Source organism: Talpa europaea (genome assembly GCF_964194135.1).
Source record: "Talpa europaea genome assembly, chromosome: 5".
In the NCBI taxonomy this organism is placed as follows: Eukaryota; Metazoa; Chordata; class Mammalia; order Eulipotyphla; family Talpidae; genus Talpa; species Talpa europaea.
Genome location: NC_140071.1, coordinates 2,910,204 through 2,930,404, shown reverse-complemented (window position 1 = coordinate 2,930,404; position 20,201 = coordinate 2,910,204). Strand labels below are relative to the sequence as shown.

General features: G+C 51.8%; 1 protein-coding gene across 1 annotated transcript in view; it reads left to right on the top strand.

Annotated features, from left to right (window-relative positions):
- SEMA5A (semaphorin 5A) overlaps positions 1 to 20,201 on the top strand; it is a gene marked incomplete at both ends in the record, with an annotated part of 211,126 nt that overhangs the window by 26,212 nt on the left and 164,713 nt on the right. Inside the window, one exon of the mRNA XM_084233709.1 lies at positions 17,976 to 18,075. Coding sequence (XP_084089835.1) covers positions 17,976 to 18,075 — 100 coding nt within the window. The remainder of the gene's footprint in view (positions 1 to 17,975; positions 18,076 to 20,201) is intronic.

The window sequence follows — 20,201 nt, the reverse complement described above, 5'->3', positions numbered from 1 at the left end:
GCGTGTGTCCGTTAGCGCGGGGCCAGCACCAGGAGACCTGCTCCCCTCGGGCCCGCCGTCGTGAGGTCTCCGGTCTGATGCCGGCTCCTGGGCGGACGGCCCCCGCCACCCTCTTCTGTCACCCTCGTCCTTTCGTAGACTCAACATTTGGAAAGAGGCTTATATTTATTCCCAGCTCATAAAGAGAGGGTCAGGACTCCTGTCCCTTCGCGTCTTTAATGTATTCATGTTTATGTTTGGGGAAGAACAAAAATAGAAGTGTTTGTGGCTGGTGGGAAAAAAAGGCCCAACGCAAGCTGCAGTCCGTGGCCTGGTCGGGCAGTTGGTGAAAACAGTTCTCGGTAATTATAGCCCTTCCAGAAGGGCCGTGTTATTCTACTGACCATATGCAATTGGGTTGACTTTTCTTTCTCCCCATCTGAAAATAGAAGGCGATGCGGCCCTCCCCTGAGTGTCCCCGGCAGGGAGTGCCCGTCCCGGGGTGGCCTCGGCCCAGCTTTCGTCTTTGCTCGAGGAGCTTGAAAATCTCTGCGAGGTTTTCAATTTAATAGGTCTAGTATATCAAAAATGGAATTATAATTGTGAAAAGTCAGTTAAAAGGAGGGTGAATGGTAAAATGAAATGAGATTTTTAACGGCTTGCCAACAGTTATAATTAATGAGCTGGAGACTTGGCTGTGACTTTGACCTTCAGGTAGGAAACAGACAAAGCCCAGCCTGAGCGGGGCGTCGGAAGGAGAGCGGTTCTGCACATGGAGTCTGTCCGTCTCGCCAGCTTCTGCCTCCTGGCCTCTCAGGGTTTTTCCAGAAGTCACCCTCTCTGTGGTCGCCACTGGTCGGCGGTCTGCTTGGGTACCAAGAGCTCGAGGGGGCAGGCGGAGCACCCTGCACCCCGACTCTGCGGGATGCGGAGCCCTGTCTCCTGCCCCCGCCACCGGTCACCTTGCCCAGGACGCAAAGCTGCTTCCACGAAGATGTGAAGCCTCAGGTCCCGCCTTCCTCACTGTCTGTTTTGCACAGTGAATTTCTCTGGACACTCACACGAACAAAGCGAGAATCCGGCAAACACACTGGCTTTGGTGCCGAAGCCATGCAAGGGGCACCGTGCTCCGCACCCAGTGGGTGCTCCTGGCTGGGAAAATTGTCTTTGATTAAATGCAGGTCCCTTTGAACGCTGTGAGGGTGCCTGTCTGCTTGCACGTTCTTGCCACTCTGCAGTCTCCCCTGTGGCTGATTTGAAATCCCAAAATTTGACAAGTCAGCCCACTCCACCTCCTCGTTTTTCTCTTAAAGCATGAAAACTTTATAGTTACTGTAACATCTGTTACGTCCCATACCCCCAGGCACAGACAGGCAGAACTAGACTACACACGCACGCACACACACACACACACACACACGCCCCTTTCTGCCCTGGACGTGAAGTGGGTTCATCCAAGGAACAAGCAAATGAGAACCAACATCTAGTAACTGTGGACAGAGGGTGTCAGTTACCCAGCTCACTGTCCTCACTGAACCTCGTCTTACAAGGAAGCCTGGGAAGAGGAAATGCATCCTCAGTGAGACTGGGGGCTCCTCGGGGTGTCAGCTGTCATTTCTGGGGAAAGACTTGGGGTAAGGAGGCAGGTTAGAGTTTATATTTATGGCACGAGAAGCAGCATCCAGTTGGGAGACACTTAACAGCACATAGTTTGATACATGACTTATAGCCTCTGGGGTGGGGTTGAGTTGTCAAATTAATGCTACGATCCATGCTCTGGTGACTGTTGCTCTGAAATTCTCCCGTGAGTGCCAGGAGCTGTGGGTGAGTGGAGAGGGATGGCGTGACCCGAGGCGTGGAGAACACCAACTGCTGCCTTCACCCTGCATCCTTTCTCTTGTTTCCTTTGCTACATGCACACACACATATGTGCACACACGTGCATGTGCACGCACACACACACACCACCCACCTTGTGCCTTTCAGCGCCGGGGCCCACTTTCTTCTTGCCCTAACTTGCTTCCTTGCTCTTGCAGACGGCACTGGAATAACTACCGTGTGTGCTGAGGACTGTCAGGTTGACTTAGTTAAAACAATGCCCTTGATTTTTAAAAATTTCCCTTTCCATGGAGGGTCCTGAGAGTTTCGGAGGCACAGGCTTGCAAATCGACACCTGCACTCGCCCCATTGTGCTCACCCTCAACCCCGTTTCCACGGGGCATCCAATCCTCCTCTTGCCTTGGACACTCCTGAGATTCTGAGCTCTGGAACTGCCCCCCCCCGCCCCCCGCTACTTGCATGCCCTTGGGGTCTCTGGGGGGATTCCCACTCAGGTGTCCGTGAGAGACGCAGTTGGGTTGTTGTTTCCTGCAATCTCTCCTCTCTCAGAAAAGGCCCCGTAATCCAGCTGTTCTAGAGGAAAACTTGGGCATCGTCCTTGGCTCCTCGAATTTCTAATTCTCCACCCACTCAGGACCCCGCACTGTCCTCCCCTGTGCCCCCTGGGCCCCTGAGCAGTTTCACAGCCTGCACCTGTGTCCCTGAGGTCCACTCTCCATACCAGCCTCAGGGACTTTTAATCTGCTCAGAGACTCACGCCCCCCCAACACCTGGACCCCAAGGAACCGCCAACAGGGTAGGCGAAAGTGCAGCCTGTAGTTCAACCTGTGTTTTCACACGCCTTGTGGAAGGCTTCCTTCTTCTGAAGAAGAAATTAATCCCTTCGCCATGAACCTCTGACTGGACACGGCTTCATGGTGATAAAATTCCTTCCGAACATGACTGCACTTCGGGGATTAACGTGAGTCTGTCCATCGACTGCTGGCTTGGGCGGGGCGGGGATCGGGGTGACTCTGTAATGGAATCCACCTTGGTGTGGGGTGCTGGCTGGCCCGCCTGGCTCGCCTCCTGCAGCCTGCAGCCTCCAGGTGCTGGGAATGTCCTCCCCTTGCTACGCGGCCACACCTGCTCCTTTCCTTTGGCTCCTGGCGCAGACACCTGAGTATTGTGACAGAGCCCTCAGGACCAAGAGGTTTTCCAACCCACACAGACTGAACCCTAACCTGCCACACCTGCATCTGCAGGCCACGACCTGACGGCCCTTCCCTCCCGGGCTCCTCCCGGGCTCCTTGAAGGCTCCTCTCTGGCTCACCAACTCCCGCCTGGTCTCTGCTGCTCCCCTGACTCATGCCCGGCGGCTCCTGCCCGATTCTCCCCTCTCCCCGAGGCTCTTCTCCCAGTTCTCCGTGTGGCTTTTTATTTTCCTCCCTAGGTCTCAGCTGTCACCTCAGCAGCGAGGTCTCCCCCAAGACTGCACGTGTGCAAGTCACACTCTGGAGAGGCCTTTGGTTTTGTGTGCTCACGACTCATCCCCCACTCTGTCAGTTCTAGGATATTCTTAAGCGGGAGGCAGAACCTTCTCTGTTTTCCTGCAGCGCCTCTAGTTGCTAGCGCGGGCCAGGAGAGTCAGCGGAGTTGCAGGGAGCGCTGGGGACAAGCGTAAGAACTGGTCAAGGTGACCTGCCCTGCACTCACCCCCTTCCCGGGGACCCTGGAACATCCTGCTGCCCGTCTGCCCGCTGGCTGTCCACTGGAGTGAGACCCACCAGGGCTTCACCCAGACCCGCCAACATAGGCGGGACGCGATGCCGCTCCTCCCGCCCCCTCTGACCTGCACCTGGGGGTGCGGCGCAGGTGTGTGCCTGCCACCCCTGGCGATGCTGGGACGAGGCCACCTCTGCCCAAAAGAAAACCCGTCTCCGCGAGCATCAGCGTTTGGTCTGCGCTGACAACCTGTTTTGTTTGTTTGGCTTTTGTTCGAGCAGCTTGAGTGTTTGACCTGCGGCTGTGGTCACCCCGGAGCTGGGGGAGGCGTGTGCGTCTTCGGATGCGCAGGTGCCAGGACCCGGGCGCTTTTTCTCCCTGATCCAGGTTTGCCCTGCCTCTGGGAGGAGGCAGGTGCAGCCATCAGCTGGGGATTCAAACGACTGCCCGCTCCTGCAGGCTCGCCTTTTGCTCGAAAGTGGGCGGTGGTTTCTCTGCGTGCCTTCTGGGTTTAGTTGAAAGAAGAAAGGCCTGAGGAAAAGGAATGGGCTACACTCCCCTGGTCGCGCGGGAACGTACTGGCGCGGTGTGATGCCCGGTGCGCCAGCGGGCTCAGAGCTGGCTCTGCCCGGGCCGGATTATGCGGGAGGCCGGCGGGTCCGGCTCTCAGTGACTCTGTCGCTCAAAAATTAAAGCTTTTGAATGGATGTGTGCAGGGGTTCCTTCTTACTTTAAGACTGTGGGTTATTTTTTAATTTCTGTAACTCAAGAATTATATTTGGCATGTTGACTTTTCTGCCATCCGCGTTTATTGAGCTCTGATTCTGTGCTCTCCTAGAGCAGACGCCAGCATCCTTTTTCTCTGCTGCAAACAGACAGTGAATATTTTAGGCCCTGAGGTGAGATCCCCTGTATTCGACTGTGGCTGTGAAGTAGGCGTGAGCACTGGGCAGGGCCTTGTTCCATAAACATTTTTTATAATAGCCGGCGGTGGGCTGGGCTTGGACATAGATCTTCATTAGTTAATTCCCGTTCTGGAAAAGAGACACCAACAGTTATGTGCTGTAAATACTAACGTGGGCTTCCTTTAATAAGTTCACACTGTTATTTAGTTATAAACTCACTCACATGTAAAACAATTAGAGGAACGATAGACTATCGTTCCTAAGTCCTACTTCAACCTAATCACCATGGAGATGCTTTAAACAGGCACTATCTGGTGGACCAGAGGGATGGAGAGCGGCAGCTGAGGGCTGCTCGGGGGGATTCCGGTCAGTTCTGGGACCGCCCTGTGTCCCGAAATGTTCCATATCACATTAATTGCATCCTCATTCACGGTCTGTGATACTGCATGGAGGACACGATACTATAAACTTGCCCTACGCGGCTCCTGGCCTGTTATTTTGACTCCAAAGCAGGAGAGCAGGAGGACGGAAAATCATTCAGGAACATGGCTTCACGCTGCCAACATGTGGAGTGAGAAGGAATTCAAAGAAATGCTGGTTGTGGCGTGACTAAGGGGCATTGCTGGGGAGAACAGAAGAGCAGGTGCATTTACAAGGACTGGGGGTGAGGCAGGGCAGTCGGTCCACGAAACCTTATGCTTAGGGAAAGCTAGTGCCAGCAGAAGGCGATTTCCCCTTGAGACTGGATTCCCTCGAAGGCCACGGAAGCCACGTGTCTGGAAACTCACGGGGACATCGACCAAGACTGTGTGAACCTCACAAAAGGACCGGGGTGATCATGATTTGGAATCAGACTTTTCTTTCTTCCAGTCCTCCCAAAGGACTTACCCAAACCAGTGCCCCTGACTCACTTTCTTCCCCGGGCGTCCGTGAAGTGCCAGCTGGGACGCCCTCAAGTCTCGCAATCTGTCGGCGTGTCATTGCTTCCTTTGTGGAGTCCCAAGTATTCATTCCTGGGCAGAGGGATGGGGAGGAGCTGTCAACGATGTGTGGAAGGGAGCGATGAGCCACGGAATGCCGCTGAGCGCCGTTTACCTGTCCTCCAGCCACATGTCTGGTACAAAAGAAAAAAATCTGGCACGTTTTTTGGGAAGCATTGCCCCTTGGCAGAGCCATGTGCTGGACATCATGGAGACTCTGATGCCATCCCTGGAAACTGGCATCTCTTCCTCAGTAAGAGGTTAAGTATCCTGATAAGTGAGGGAGTGATTTCTGTGTCTTTCTGACTCACCCAGACCAACATGTCTGTATTTGAATTCCTCCCAGGAATATTTATATAGGATTTATTATTTTATTTACCGTGATTATCATCACAAGGGGGATTATCTCTGAGTTGGGGATGCCCCAACTGCCCTCAGGTCCAATGATTTCACTAGAAAGGCTCACAGAAACTGAGAGAAGGTGCTCAACGCGTGGCCTTGGCTTCTTACAGAAGGATACAGATTAAAGCCAGCGAAGGCTTTGAAAGGCACCTCGGACAACGTCCGGGAGGAGCCAAGTGCAAGCTCCTGCTTGTTCTCTCCCCGAGGAAGCTCTGGAGGGCACGCACGCTCTCGGCTCTGCTGTGAGGGAATGTGTGGAGTCCTGCCAGCCTGGGGATCTCACTTGAGCCTCGGCCACCAGGGGATTTGTTGGCTTCGCCAACGAGCGTGGGATGCCCGCACGGCTGCTCTTAGCTGCGGTCCTCAGCCTGTGCAGGTGAATGGACACAGCAAGGCCACAGGCCTCATGTCAATCACGTGCTAGCTTAGGTGATCTGCCTGGCCCGAGGGTCCCAGCAATGCACAGTCACTCTCACCAGGCAGCTGTTCTAACGACTTAAACCAAAACGAATCCAAGGAATCTGGCCGGGACTGGGGTGGGGAGCGGATTGGCAAGGGCGCCCCGTGGGCTGTGGTGGACTGTGGGGTGAGGTCAGCGTAGCAGCAACACCCATCTGAGGGGGAGTGACCTGTTCCCCTAGACCATATACAGAGCCGCAAGCAATGTTACCGTGACAGAAACACATCAAAAGATGAAGCTCAAGGAGTGAAAATAAAAGATTATTTCCCAGGAGCCAGTTAGGGGACACATATTTGGGGGGTTATGCTCAGTTTGACCACCTCACATCTACGGAGTCAACCCCTGGGTAACTAGATTCCTGCCGACGAGCGTTGATTTCAGTTGCTCGGGATGGTCGTCACTTTCCTAAACTGGCAGCGTCTCCCCCTTAGCGACTCACATGAAGTCCAGGGGCCTTCCAAGGGGAGGCGCAGGCGATGACAGAGCCTCTGCCCGGCCCCCAGGACACGGTCAACGGCTGTAAGGCGGCCATTCTCGTGGCAGACTGTCGGGCCAGGCGACAGCTCCCTCGCCCTGAGAAGTGGGCACTGACATGCCTTGGGCCGCCCCGTCTCGGCCACTCTGCTGACCGCCTCGCGGAACTGATTCACGTTCTCCTCGACACACGCCGCTGTCTTTTCTTCTTTTTTAAATTAGAACCATGTAATAAGATTTATTTCTTACTTTTTTCAAAGCTGTATTTGCTGAGGTGAGGTCCATTTATGTCTCCATGCTCCGGGGTTCCAGCTTCAGGCCTCACGAGTGTGCGCTCAGGCCCTGCCCACCACCATGGTCCCTGGGCCCCCACCCACCCTCTCCCACCCACCAGCTTCCCCTCTGGCGCCCCCACTTTTGCAGTCAGATCTGACAGTTTGTCGTTGATTGGTTTCCCGGACCTTCCTCACATGTGTCTGTTCCTTACTCTCCGTCTGCCTTACGGCTTGGTAAGAAAAGTTGAGGCAGCTGGTGGTCGCCAGATAGTCGGCAGCTAAGAAGCTCCGCATTTGAAGCTCAAGCCCACGTCAGTGAGGCCGAGGCCGAGGCCCACGCCACGCTCGCTGGTGCCCGGCGAGCACAGGGGGTTTTGTAGGAATCAGCGTCCCATTCAGGGGCGGCAGCGGCGGCAAAGCAGTCATCACCCCACTTTTCCCGGGCATTCCTTCTCTTCAGTCCAGCTGTCTTGTGAACACATCTCATCTTTTTAGCTAAATTATAAAGCTCTTGCTCCAGAGGTCTGTATCCCAGCCGGCCTGCGCTGGGCACTCCAGAAATACCAGGAGGCGGTATGAGGGACGATCTCGTCTCAAGATTCTTGGTGTGTGTTGGCCTAACACTCCCCCTAGCATTCTGGGACAGTCTGGGTCTGCCTGGGTGACTGTCCTGGTTCTGATGTCCGAATAGAATGGACGCCTCTGCAGAGGCTGCCTTGGGGGTCTGACCTGTCTCCAAGGGTGGGGGTGTGTGCCCACGTGGCTTCCTCTCCTGGGTCCGAGGTCTGCAGAGGGAGGCGGTGGCTTAGACCCGAACCCAGGCACTGGCACGAGCCAAGAGGCAGAGAAGTGGCTGCAAATGGTGACAGAGATCCTGGCCTCTGGAAAAGAGTTATTGTCTAAACTCAAGCTCTGGCATTTTTGAAAAGGTGGCAGAACTAAGTGCAGTGACATCTTTAAAGGTTCTAAGGAATCCCTCAGGCTCTCCCTGGCCATCCCTGCAGTGACCCAGGGCCAGTGGCTTGCTGTGACCCACCAGGTCAGAGCTGCTTACACAGCATGCGCACGTGGCCGCTCCTGGAGCAAACCGAGTGTCCGGTAGAATCTGTTCCCTTTCATATCTCCAGTCTTATTGACATCGCTAGTATCTCTAGAGTTATAAATCTAAAGGAAATTACTTTTTAATGTCCTCTGGTACAACATTAAGATTTTGCAATTAGATTTTATAGCTTGCAGTCATATGCTGCAGGTCACAAGTCAAAATATGGGCCCTTCTGCACATGGACATTTCCTGTAGGTGACACAGGGCGAGGCTGGGCGGGCGGACCACTGCTTCACCATCTGCGGACAAAGCCACAATCCAGAGGTTCAAGGGTCTTGCCTACTTCAGTACAAATTTGCATAATCTTCTAAATTAAAAAAAAAATCTTGATGGATGAGTGGAAATTGCTTTTCGTGTGAGTTACTCAGCAATAAAAGCCACTCACTGGTCAGCTCGGCTTGCATCCTACAGTTATCAGGAGTAATTGCTCCAGATGGTTTAATGAGATGGGAGGTTTCCAGAACCTTAGAAGCCATAAACAGAAGGGAGCGCAGGGCCAGCCCACCAGGTAGATTTTGAACCCAGCTTGCTGACCACTTTCTGTAAGCTTCTCTTTACACCTCGCCAGGTGTGTCTCAGGTAACCCTCGAATGGCTCAGAATTACGTGGGCCAGAGTAGCCTGGACCTCACCTAACACTGGTATTTACGTCCTGGGACTGAGCAAGTATTTCTGGTATGGGCAGAAAATCACATACACAATTGAGAACTTGGGGTAACTGTGGAAATCATGAAACACCCCTGGATTCAGAGGGAGTACATTCCAGTTGCTTATGAGATGGTGGCTGATGCCAGTGAAGTTTAGTTTCCTAAACTTTCTCTAAATACATACTCAGGAAACACATCAAGCCCATTTGTTTTGTTCTGCGTTGTAATGCAACAAGCTGGCTTTGAGAAACATGTTTGAAAGGCGCCCAGGAACCGCTTCCAGCGTGTGCGTTCGTCCTGTCGTTTAACAGATGTGTGACTATTTTATGTTTACTTACATTGTAAATACATATTCGAGCATGGATTCCAGGCAGTAAAACACAGCTTAAAGCAAGACTTGTGGTTTTCAAACTGTGTTTGAGTTAAGAAGACCCGAATCAGGAATTCCGTGGCCAGCGGGGCAGAGCCCAGCTTCCCGGTCTCGTAGAAACCCGCCAGGCGGGCGGAGGGGAAGCCGTCAGCAGCGGAAGAACTCAGTCCAAGCGCACAGCTGGTCTGCAGGCTCTGTTTGTGCACTTTGCTGATAGTGCACATGTGAAATGTGGATTAAGTGTATTCTATGTTGTTGCCCAGAAATATATGAAGAGACTTAGTAGTCGTTTGAGTTGCGGTCAGATGTGCCCCCGCAATTGGAAAAGGAGGCAAGAAGGCCCCACTAGCATTTTAAAGTACTGTAATTTAGGGCCCCCCTGGTGGCGCAGGGGTTAAACACAGCACTAGGAAGCTCTCAGCAGCCATTGCAGCACGAGTTCGATCCCCAGCCAGGGAGCCCACCCATATGGCGCAGCAGACCTCTCCTGACTCCCCGCTGCTCCCCTCAGCAGTGTATTTTAGTCAATCCTCCTGTTCTGTTCCCCACTCTGTCTCTGGTGAATCCTCTCACCCCTAGCACCTCTGGCCTGCACCCCAGTTCTTGTATGCATAAATAAATAAATCCTTAAAAAGAAAAAGAAATTGTAACCTTTGGAAGCATCTAGCAAGCTTGCTGGAACCAGTCAGCACTGAGGATACAACTGACAAAAAAGCCAGACACAAACTGTGGTTCTTTTGATACATTTTACCCAAACATAAATGTCTGCAAATTCACCCATCTGCACCCCCTCTGCAGGGTTTGCCCACCACTAGGCAAACGTGGCGCTTGGGCCCTGAAGTCCACTATCGTCACCCAGAGCACGTCAGACAGGACCCAGGCAGCTCAGAGCCTGGGTGTCTCGCTGCAGGGCACCTGCCCCTTTTGCTGGGAGCGGCGGGAGGGACAGCGGTGGAAGCGCGGACGAGGGAGGAAGAGCAGGAAAGTGGGGGCATCCAAGAGAGTGTGGGGACCAGCTCTGACCATCACACTCTCCTTCTCAGGCTTTTTAAAATTCCACCCCTTTGTTCCCAAGCATATTTTTAGCTCAGATTGCATGGCTAGGATGGTTTATGTAATGCACTGGAGCTGAAAATGAGGTCCAGTCTCGCAAGCATGTGCCAGCCTGAAAGAGTAATGGGTGTCTTCAGCAGGGTGACACCTCAGGGGCTGCGGAAGGTCAGCAGGGGGCCTCCGGGGGCCCCTCCTCTGCACTGTGCTCTCTCCACCCTGGCGCTCTGACCTCCTCACGGACCCCGCGGCAGGAAGCGAGGGCCTGGTCCTGCTGTTCCGGGCAGAGTCCCCATGTCGGAGCTGAACCGGATTCAGGACTTGCTGCTTCGAAATCCAGCCATCACCCATCCAGCGTGCATCATCCCCCTTCTCATTCCAGAATGTTCTTCTCGGTGATAGAGTATATTGGTTTGTGGTTGTTGACGTTTCTTACCCCTACTGAGACTCAAGACCCTTGGCTCCATGAAACCTAGTTAGGGAAAGTGGCGATTGCTTCCTCCCGTAGACCTCAGCTGACATGGCGATCATCCTTATTAATAACCGTCAGTGCTGCAAAACTTGCGACAAGTGACACCCTGAGTGCTGAATGGGCAGGCTAGAGTAGGAGCTGTCTGGGGGAGCTGTGGCTCCTGCTGTGTGTTTTGCTGTTCCCTGGGCCCTGGCCGAGAGCTGAGGCGGGTGCAGTTTACATTTACATTGTGTGCTTAGGAGAAGAAGCACCTTCAACTTGAGGAGGTTTGTAAAGACAGGAATGGGCACGGTGCAAGTTTTCTGATCCAGCAGACCGGGTAAAGGAGGAGTCAGAGTCCTCAGTGATTTCTTGCAGGTCTTTTATTGGGGTTCACCAGGTACACAGCAGGCAGGGGTACTGGGGGGCCGGGAGGCTGGCAGGCCTCCCGGCCCCCAGCAAGTCTTCACTCTATCTGGGCTCTCCGGCCTTCTCGGCTTCTCTCTCGGCTTCTGCTACTTCATTCTCGGCTTCTCTTTCGGCTTCTACTGGCGTCCCCGTGACGCCGCCCTTAAAAGCACAGTCTTGACCCAGGTGTACCCACTTCAGGTGCCCGCCATCAGGCATGCGTTCAGGATCACAGGGTTCCCTCATCTATCCTGATGGCGGGAGGGCAGAAAAGCCTGATTTTTTACCTTACCCTACAGGTTATTGCTTTTCTTATCTCTTGTTCTTTTTCCAGTTGTGTTGCCCAGGACGCTACATTTTCCATCGACTGCATTTTGAGAGCAGAGTGTGGTGGCTAAAAACACTGGCTCCCAAACTCCATGTTGAATCTTAGTAGCTGCTGACCTGGGAGAGATGTGCTCGCCGCACCTGTCTGCAGGTGTGAGAAGCACGGGGGCTAATGCGTAGAACGTGCACAGAGCAGCACGTGGCACCTGTGTTTGTCTTAGCTGTTTTTCTAATTCAGTTTCCCTTTTATAAAATCATTATGCACCATTTTATTTCCAGAGACTGTTGGCTCCTTGAATACAGGAACTTTGTCTTCTTTCTCCATAAACCTTGATACTAGCACAGTGCCTGATCACACAGTAGGTGCTCAATAAAAGAAGATCACTTAAGTAATTACTTAAGATCACTTAAGTCATTTACTTAATCACTTAAGTAAATATGCAAGGAGCAGCAACTTGCAAAATCACAGCAAAAATAACTCAGGGGTGGGGCTTGGGGAGGGAGATTAAAAGTTGGCTATTTTTGTTAACTGTTCCACCATTCATCATGTTACTAGCATTATTATTTTTGTGTGTACATATTAGATAAAGAGCAAATGAAAATATAATTTAGTGAAAACTAGAAAGAGTAGACTGTGATTTGCATTTTTAATTCTGCATATTGACTTCTGCTCCTGTGTCTTTTCAATAATCTTCACCTGACACCCGTTGACCTTGCTGGGTTTGGGCTCTGACTCGGTTCCCCAAAGGAGTTTTGCAATCCTGCTTTCTGGACTCCTTGGCTGACTGAGGTTGGAAGGAGTGAACCCTAACCCAGGTGAGCCAGGCAGCCTTCCTCTGCCCGCGGGTATCTCTGGTCAGCGCCGGCCACTGTCCACTCAGTGGCCCTTTGCCCATCCATGGTGAGCCCTCAGCCCGCTCCCCGCAATGACTGTCCTCACCAGCAGAATATTCTGGGATCCTTCTTACCAGGCTCGAGAAGTTTTTCTTGGCTTCCAACCATCATTACTTTGGATATCTTTAGAGTGCTTGCTTTTGTCCAAAATAGTAACTTTTACTACTTTTTCTTTTTTTGCACAGGGAGGGAGACTAACTTGAATCACTGTAGGGTAAAGTAAAAAGCATCAGGCTTTTCTGCCCTCCCGCCATTAGGATGGATGATGGATCCCTGTGGTCCCGGATGCATGCCTGGTGGCAGCCCCTGGAGTGGGGTGTGGGCATGCGTAGGTGGGTACACCTGGGCTAGGACTGGGCTCATAAGGGCGGCATCACAGGGACGCCAGGAGAAGAGCAAAGCAGAGTGAAAGGAACAGAGAAGCAGAGGCCACGAAAGAGTGGCCTCTGGGATCCATGGGGAGCCCAGAAAGAGTGAAGACTTGCTGGTACTGGGAGGCCTACCAGCCTCCCTGCCCCCCTGCCTGTCGTGTACCCGGTAAAATCCCAATAAAAGACTGAAAATAGCTCCAGAGGGCTCCAGGGCTCCTCCTTCACCTGTGTGCTCAATACAGAGATCCTGCTCCGTCCCATCCTACCAGTACAGTCACTAAACTAGTTTCTGTTATTTGAGCTGAATATTTGGTCAATTATTTAGAAGTGTTGTATTAATACTGACAAATGCTCATAAAAGCAATTCTTCCCTGAAGCTGGCTTGTTTTTATAATGGAATCATCCACCTTTGATAGGCCTTTTACAAAACGATCATGTGGGCGTGTTTGTGGCAGTAAGAGGAGGTGGATAGAAACCACTGCAGCCTATTTTGCAATACAAATTCATGGCCCGAGGCCGTGTTTCCACAATACTGTTTGTGCAGAGCACGGATTAGCTGGGACAGCTACAGGCCCAGCTACAGGCCCCCATTAAACATTATCCACGGCCTGTCCCATCCCTATTCATAGGCTTCATGTTCCTCCCTCCCTTCCAAGCAGAGTCCTGTTGGCCACGTGCTGACGCGCCATTCATCATGTGGCTCTTTCAGCGCCAGCAGGAGAGAGGGGTAGGAGGGAGGACCTGCGCTGGGGGGGGGGGGGGGCATGACCGGGGGCGGGTGCTGGTCAGTGTGACTGACCACTGCGTCTCACTCAGCACGCTCTCCCTGGCCTTTCTGTGGAGTCTAACGAGCTTGTTTTTCCCGCCTTGTCCACGCCAAGACTCTCTCCTCTCTTGCTCTACTGGGGCCTGTGCTCTCCTGGCCCGTGGTGTCATCACTGGTCATTTTCTGATTCCCCTGAAAGCAGCGTCAAATATTTCTTCATGCTGCTGTTGACACCAGGACTGTGATGGTGGATTATTTTGCTAGAGGGGAGGGTGGGGTGTGTGTGTGTGTGTGTGTGTGTGTGTGTGTGTCTGTGTGTGTATGAGGGAGAGAGACAGAGAGAGAGAGGGGGGAAGGGGAAGGGAGAGACTGTTGCTCCCTCCATGTGTGTCCTCAGGAATGTTTTTCGCCCAGTTCTCCAGGGGGATTGGCTCATAATTCTCTTTCTCATAATTTCCTGTTAAGCTTAGTATCCAGATTGTTGAGACGGTAAGAACCTCGAAACTACATTTGAGAATTTTACCTCCTTGTCTTGTCTCTGAATAATTTGAACAAACTTGGGGGTGTATGTTCGGTGAGGAATTAAGCATATTTAAAACTGGGCCTGTGACCTTTCTGGATGAGCTGTCCTTGGGACTTGACTGGGTTCGGTCGGGGTGTTCACAGCTGTCAGACAATGAGTGTAATGCAAATGGATTTTTAAAGGCTTTTTCAACTTTGCCTATGCGTAGAGGCAAAGGGGAGAGATTTGGTAACATGGACGATATTAGTGGAAAGAGGAGGTCACTTAGGGTCGGACTAAAGAGGGGGTGGATAGGATTGAAGCAAACTCCAGGGGGTTGGGCCTGGGCTCTGATCCCCAGGCGGGGCTGGGAGGGGGTGCAGGCGTCCTCCCAGGTAAAGTGCAAGACCTTCCTCCGAAGGCCCTCGTGCACCCTCTGAGAGAGGAGCCATAGAACTTGCAAAGCTGAAGCTGGCAGACCTTCTGGAGAAATGCCCAGGAAAATCAAAAAAGCAGAGAACGTGCCGGTTGTGCAGATTCGATCTGGGGTCACCACACGGTATCGAGTGTTGCTGGGGAGGCTCTTTATTTTTTTATTTTATTTTATTTATTTATTTATTTATTTACTTACTTACTTATTTATTTATTTATTTAAATAACAAGTTTTATTTTTATATTCCCCATACAATTGCAACCCCCCGTGCTGACCCCAACCCCTCCTTTCCCGCCCCCCACCCCCCCCAAAATGTCTCTGGTTCATAGTTTTTTGTTGATTTTGATTTTCACTTTCTTATAGTTATTCTCTTTAGAAGGCCGGTAAGGGAAACCGAACAAATCCTAGAGCCATGGGCTGTGCACGCCCCCTGCCCCCGTGCTTCACCCCCTCCCTGTTGCTCTATCTGGGACCAAAAGCTGAAGTGTCCCCCTCTTTATCCTGCCCCCTACTGGCCATTCTCTTCCAGTTTCTTTTAGTGGAAAGGAAAGTGCAGGGAAAGCAGGGGGCTGATTTCCTCCCGTGTCTCTCCGTGTCTGTCTGTCCCCCGCAGGCCCCACGTCCTCTCCTCAGCAGAAAGATCAATGTGGCCCCTTTTCTCCCCCCACGGCTGACTTGCCCTGACATCTGGGTCTCCTTTCTGTGCGGCGAAGTTCTTGAACTAAACCAGCTCCCCGCGGGGTTTCAAGAGTAGCTCGGAAAGTTGTCAGTTGTTCACATGACTGTGTGACTTGGGAAGGACAATTTCCCCCTCACCAGGGCACAAGCCTCCCTCACCTGCCCCCCAAACTCCAGCCTCAGTATCCTCTCCATTCTCCTCACCCCTCCCTCCGCTCCCCTCCAGTAACCAGTGAATTTTCCCAGCGTCTGAGTTATTTTTGCTGCACTTTGCTGGTTTGTTTTCTTTGGTTATTTATATCCCATAAATGAGTGAGTCCCCTGCTGTCTTGTGACTTATTTCACTCAGCATTTTAGCCTCGAGGTCCATCCATTTTGTCCCAAAAGACATGGTTTCATCATTTTTCATGGCTGAGTAATATTCCCGGGTGTGTGTGTGTCGCAGGGTCCTTGTCCAGGTGGCAGCCATCGGCTGTCTCGGTTGGTCACGCGCCTGGACTGTTGTGACCACGGCGGGGTGGGGGGTGAGTCTTCTATCGCCGTGTTATGTTCTTAGTGAGATGCCTGCGAGCATATTGCTGGTATTTCCTGTTTGTCTTTTTGAGGGGCCACCACACTGTTTCCACAGGGGCTGCACCTGATTCCATCTCCACCGCCGTGGGCGGATTTTCCTGTCACTTGGTCACTGACATCGGAGTTTCGGTGCTTTTGCTATGGCCAGTCCCGCCGGGGTGAGCTGGTGTCTCACCATGGTTTGCTTTGCCTTCCCTGGTGTTGAGCCTGCGCGTGTGAGGGGCCGTGGCTCTGGGCCGGGTTGCCGTCGGACATGTGTCCCGGGCCGCAGACGACGCGGCTGCTCCTGATGGCGAATCACCTTCCTCCAGACCACCCCGGGGGCTCGTCCTTGTTCTCATTTTCCATCTTGAAACTCTCCCGTTGTCCTCAGCGTGTCCCCTCTGCCCTCATCTCCGGTGACTCTTCAGGTCAGTGGGATTCTCACGCACCTTCTCTTCCATGTTCACAGTCACGGCCTGAATTCTAGGGTTTGTATGTCCTCAAGGCCGACATTCTTGCCTCCACTCTGTATTCGCTCCCGTCTGTCCCTGACGCATCCGCGTCACTGAGATATTTGCTTAAATGTGTCAAGTGTTTGCTTGAAAATTTCGAAGCCTTTCCATCAGAAATGAGGTCGGGTCAAATGTCTTAACCTGGGAATGATTTTACACAGTTTATGCTTGAAACCACCTTCCAGTTTCCTCTCTGAGCTCCTGTTGCTTTTCCCTTTTGCTCTCCTTTTCCTTCCCTTGAGTTCACTTGCTCGTTCTTTCTTACATTGCCCACATTTCTCATTGCCTCTTGCGCCTCAGGCTCCATGCCCTTGCTGCTGGCACCACCGTGAAGGATGCAGAGGGCAGGAGAGCCTGGAGTTCAGCCCCCCGAGAACAGAGAAGTAGCCAAGGAGGGGAATGTAGGTGAGCAATACCTCGCTTGGCCACAGCGGGCACCGTGGTCTCCCGCCTGCTCTGCGCCTCAGATCTCTGACCACGCCTTGCCTCTGCCCAAGCCCCCTGGTCATCTCTCCTGCCAATGCATGTGCAGACCCCTGCAACTCTCCAGACACCTGCAGCACCCCAGACCCCTGCAGCACCCCGTGTTTACACTGTGCTTAGAGAAGATATGGAAGGACCATTTACCAATAGCTTTTTATTGTCCCAGTGCCTTGCACACACTTTGCTATAAAGTATTTTGTTTTACTTGGCTTGTCTGTGAAGTACTAAAGAAATCAAGATAGCATACATATTAACATTTCAAAAAGCAAGCACACACATCTATAAAACTCAAACCTGGTTTCCTTTAGCATCGTGGAAATTTCAGCTCACAATCCCCCTCCCCATAACTGACAGTAGAGAAACGCCTCGTTAATATCATCACTAGCCCTTGAGAACAGTCTCATTCACATCAGTCAGTCTCCTTCACATCAGTGAACGTGTCTCTACAGGGAGTTCCTTGGCTCGTGGGCACATCTCAACAGCAGCTCTCCCCTGGGTCTGCCTTTGTTCGAAGAGATTATTCCTGTGCCACATCGTTTTCCCCCCAAACCAGTAATTTTGGTGTGCCTGTTTTCTTAGTGTGCTATTAAATGCAAGAAAATATTCAATAAAAATATTAAGTAATAAATAAATATAAAAATATTAAATGCAAAAAAAGGAGATCGACCAATAACATGGTTAATTGTGAAGGCCCTTGGGATGGCGCGGTCCGTCTGAAGGACCAGCCCTGGCGGGGATGGCTCCTGAGCAGACGCTGTCCCTGTTCAATAATCACCCTCGATACCTTGGGTCACGTACAGGCCTTAACCTTCTCATAAAAACACCCTGTCTCTAAAGAGCGACTATTCCCTGATTTTCTTAGAACAAAAAAATATGAGACCAAAAAGTAAATGGATTTTTCCATCTCAAAAGAACTGAAGGTATTTAACAAGTTTAATCACGGGGTCAAAACAGCATCATAAAGAACTGGGAAACAGAACATCTACTTTGAAAGAAGCCAAATGATGCTCCTATATTCGTCCTCCCTCCTGTGAGGGCTTTGGGATTATTTTCCCAAGTCTCCACCACTTTCCAGACGAGTTGCACAGGATATGGTCTTGTTTGCATTTGATATTGTGCTGCTGGATCATGGGAATGCGGTGCTTTTTCTGCACAGCCAGAGCCCTGAGGAAATGCACATCTGGCGTGTGAATCACAGCCCAGCACGGACACTTTGCTGGCTCCGTTCACTTGTGGCAGCTGCCCAGGCGTATACATCCTGATGGAAACCTCCAGCGGCCCCCGAAGACCACATGGGGACCTTCCAGTCCTCTCTGAAATGTGATGTTTGCTACCTGATGTGCACTGATGTGGTCCCGGGGGAAGGTCATTCATTGTTATCTTCTTATGTATTTATCTTTCCTATTTAGAAATTGGCCCCTGGTTGCGGGAGTTCAGAGCGAAGGATGCTGTGGATTTCTCGCAGTTAACATTTGACCCAGGACAGAAAGAGCTTGTTGTAGGAGCAAGGTGAGAGATCTAATGTTTTGCCACTGCAGATGTTTTCAGACTTCATTTCGCATCTGTGCAGTTACATGGGTGCGTCTCTGCCATACCTGATGAGTGCTAAGTTGTATTTTCTTCTAAGAATGGGAACAGTGTGAGTGTCATAAATGTACTATTAACCGGAGGGTGACTGCCGCTCTCTCAACAGGCTTTCGTGGGCACCTCCCACAGGCCAGTAGCTATCCAGGCTGAGTTAACTCAGCGTGTCCACCAGTGACCTGGAGGCCGTCCACATCTCTACTTTAGAAACAGAAACTGAGGCAGAAAGTGGAGAGAGGCGGGACCCAGAGGCACGTGTCTGTTAAGAGATGGCCCAGATTTGAGACCCGGTCAGCATGAGCACAGAGTCCACGTGGTCAGTTTTTCAGTAAAATTGTCCAGTTCGTGAGACATGATGTCCTTCCCAGGGCCATTGGCACCTTTCTTTGGGACCTCGACCGGGTCGCTTAGCAGTCGCTAGAGAATCTGAGGACGCTGTTATTATTTTCATCCTTTGGACTGTGCACAGGCCTTCCTGGCTGACGAGGCCACGGGGACACAATCCGAGCGGGACTCGAGTGTTCCCTCCTGTTCTCCATCCCTTCCGTAGAAAACAGGCGTGATCCCTGTGTTCCAATCGCCCATCCTGCCAGGGGACTTTGATGTTGATGGATCAAACACTCCTTTGCATCCAGCTCTTTGGAACAATGACTTTCCATTTGAGAAAGGCCATTTGTAGGTTTGGGCTCCTGGCAGCCGGGGAGCAGCCGGGGAGCAGCCGGGGAGCAGCCGGGGAGGGGAGCGCTCCCAGCCAGGGGCAGGTGTGCTAGACTGTGCGGTGGCCTGCAGAGCCCTTGCTGGGGTAGCAGGTGCACACATGAGCCGACGGGCGTAGCTGCAGCACCACACACATGTGTGCTCTGCCAGCCTTGGCAAATGACACAGGCTCTTAAGGGGCAACACTGGGACATGGACGACATGTCCATGGTTTATATAAACTGGAGACAGCACCTGGGAATCGTCTCCGGGGGACACCTGTCCCTGTGGGTCTCCATCCTAAAATCCCTGGAGATCTCCATCCCACATCCCTGGTGTTCTTCATCCCAGTGTCCCTGGAGTCTCAGCACAGCCCCACCACGAGGAACTGGATCAGCTACGAGGCCTAGTTCGCAGGCACTATGGCGTGGTCACCAGGAGCATTTAGGAGCGCCAGAAGCAGCAGTGAATATCCAGGATACCCAGTTAAGACTGAGTTCTGTAGCCACCATAGAGCATAGGCTGAGCCTCCTGTTCCATTACGGTGCGTGGTGCAGTAGAGTCTCAGTGAGTGAGTGAAAGAGCAAGGGTGGCCAGACTTGCTTAGTTGCATGAGAACCCATTTCAGAGTAATTTTTCCCTTTTAAAATGGATCAGTAATTTCTCCTGCTCTGGACTGTGCCCCGGGGGAGGGAAGGTCACAGTAACCAGCACCAGGGAGTCTGCAGAGCTGGGCGCTCTGGCACACCTGTGGGTCTGGCCTGGATGTGCGTACCCCTTTCTGGCAGACATCTCTGAGCACGAATAGGAATTTTACGGGGAAACTCAACTCAGGTTGAGAGAGAGTGTGAGGTGGTTATGAAACTTTAAAAATAACCCACCCCTTGGGTTCCTGTTTAGGAGGGCCTGAACTTGCAAAAGAAAGGTAGACAGCAGGTGTTTATTTCCGAAATCTGTAGTGGTTTAAATATATGAGCAGCAGGAAAATATAATGATACACTTTGTGTCTGCTTGTAGTTGGCACTAGGCATTGTAAAGGCACTTACTGGATGGTTTCACTTTATACCGCTGATACTTTATGTTGCTCAAATTGAGTTCAGCTACAGATTCTTTGCCTCTTCACAAAAAGGAGTTCATTGTGCTGTCTAAGATAAGCCTCCTTTTAGGCGATTTTGGGTTATGTAGTGCCAGAAGCACCTGCGTCGGAATCCGTGAAATTGCTAGAGGGCCCCTAAATTTACCATTTCCAAGATGCACATTATCTTCCATATTATTTCAAACTCATTGACATTCATACCCTGTTTCGCCCCAGCCTCTTTAAAAATTAATACTGTTTTTGTTTTCAACGATGAGAC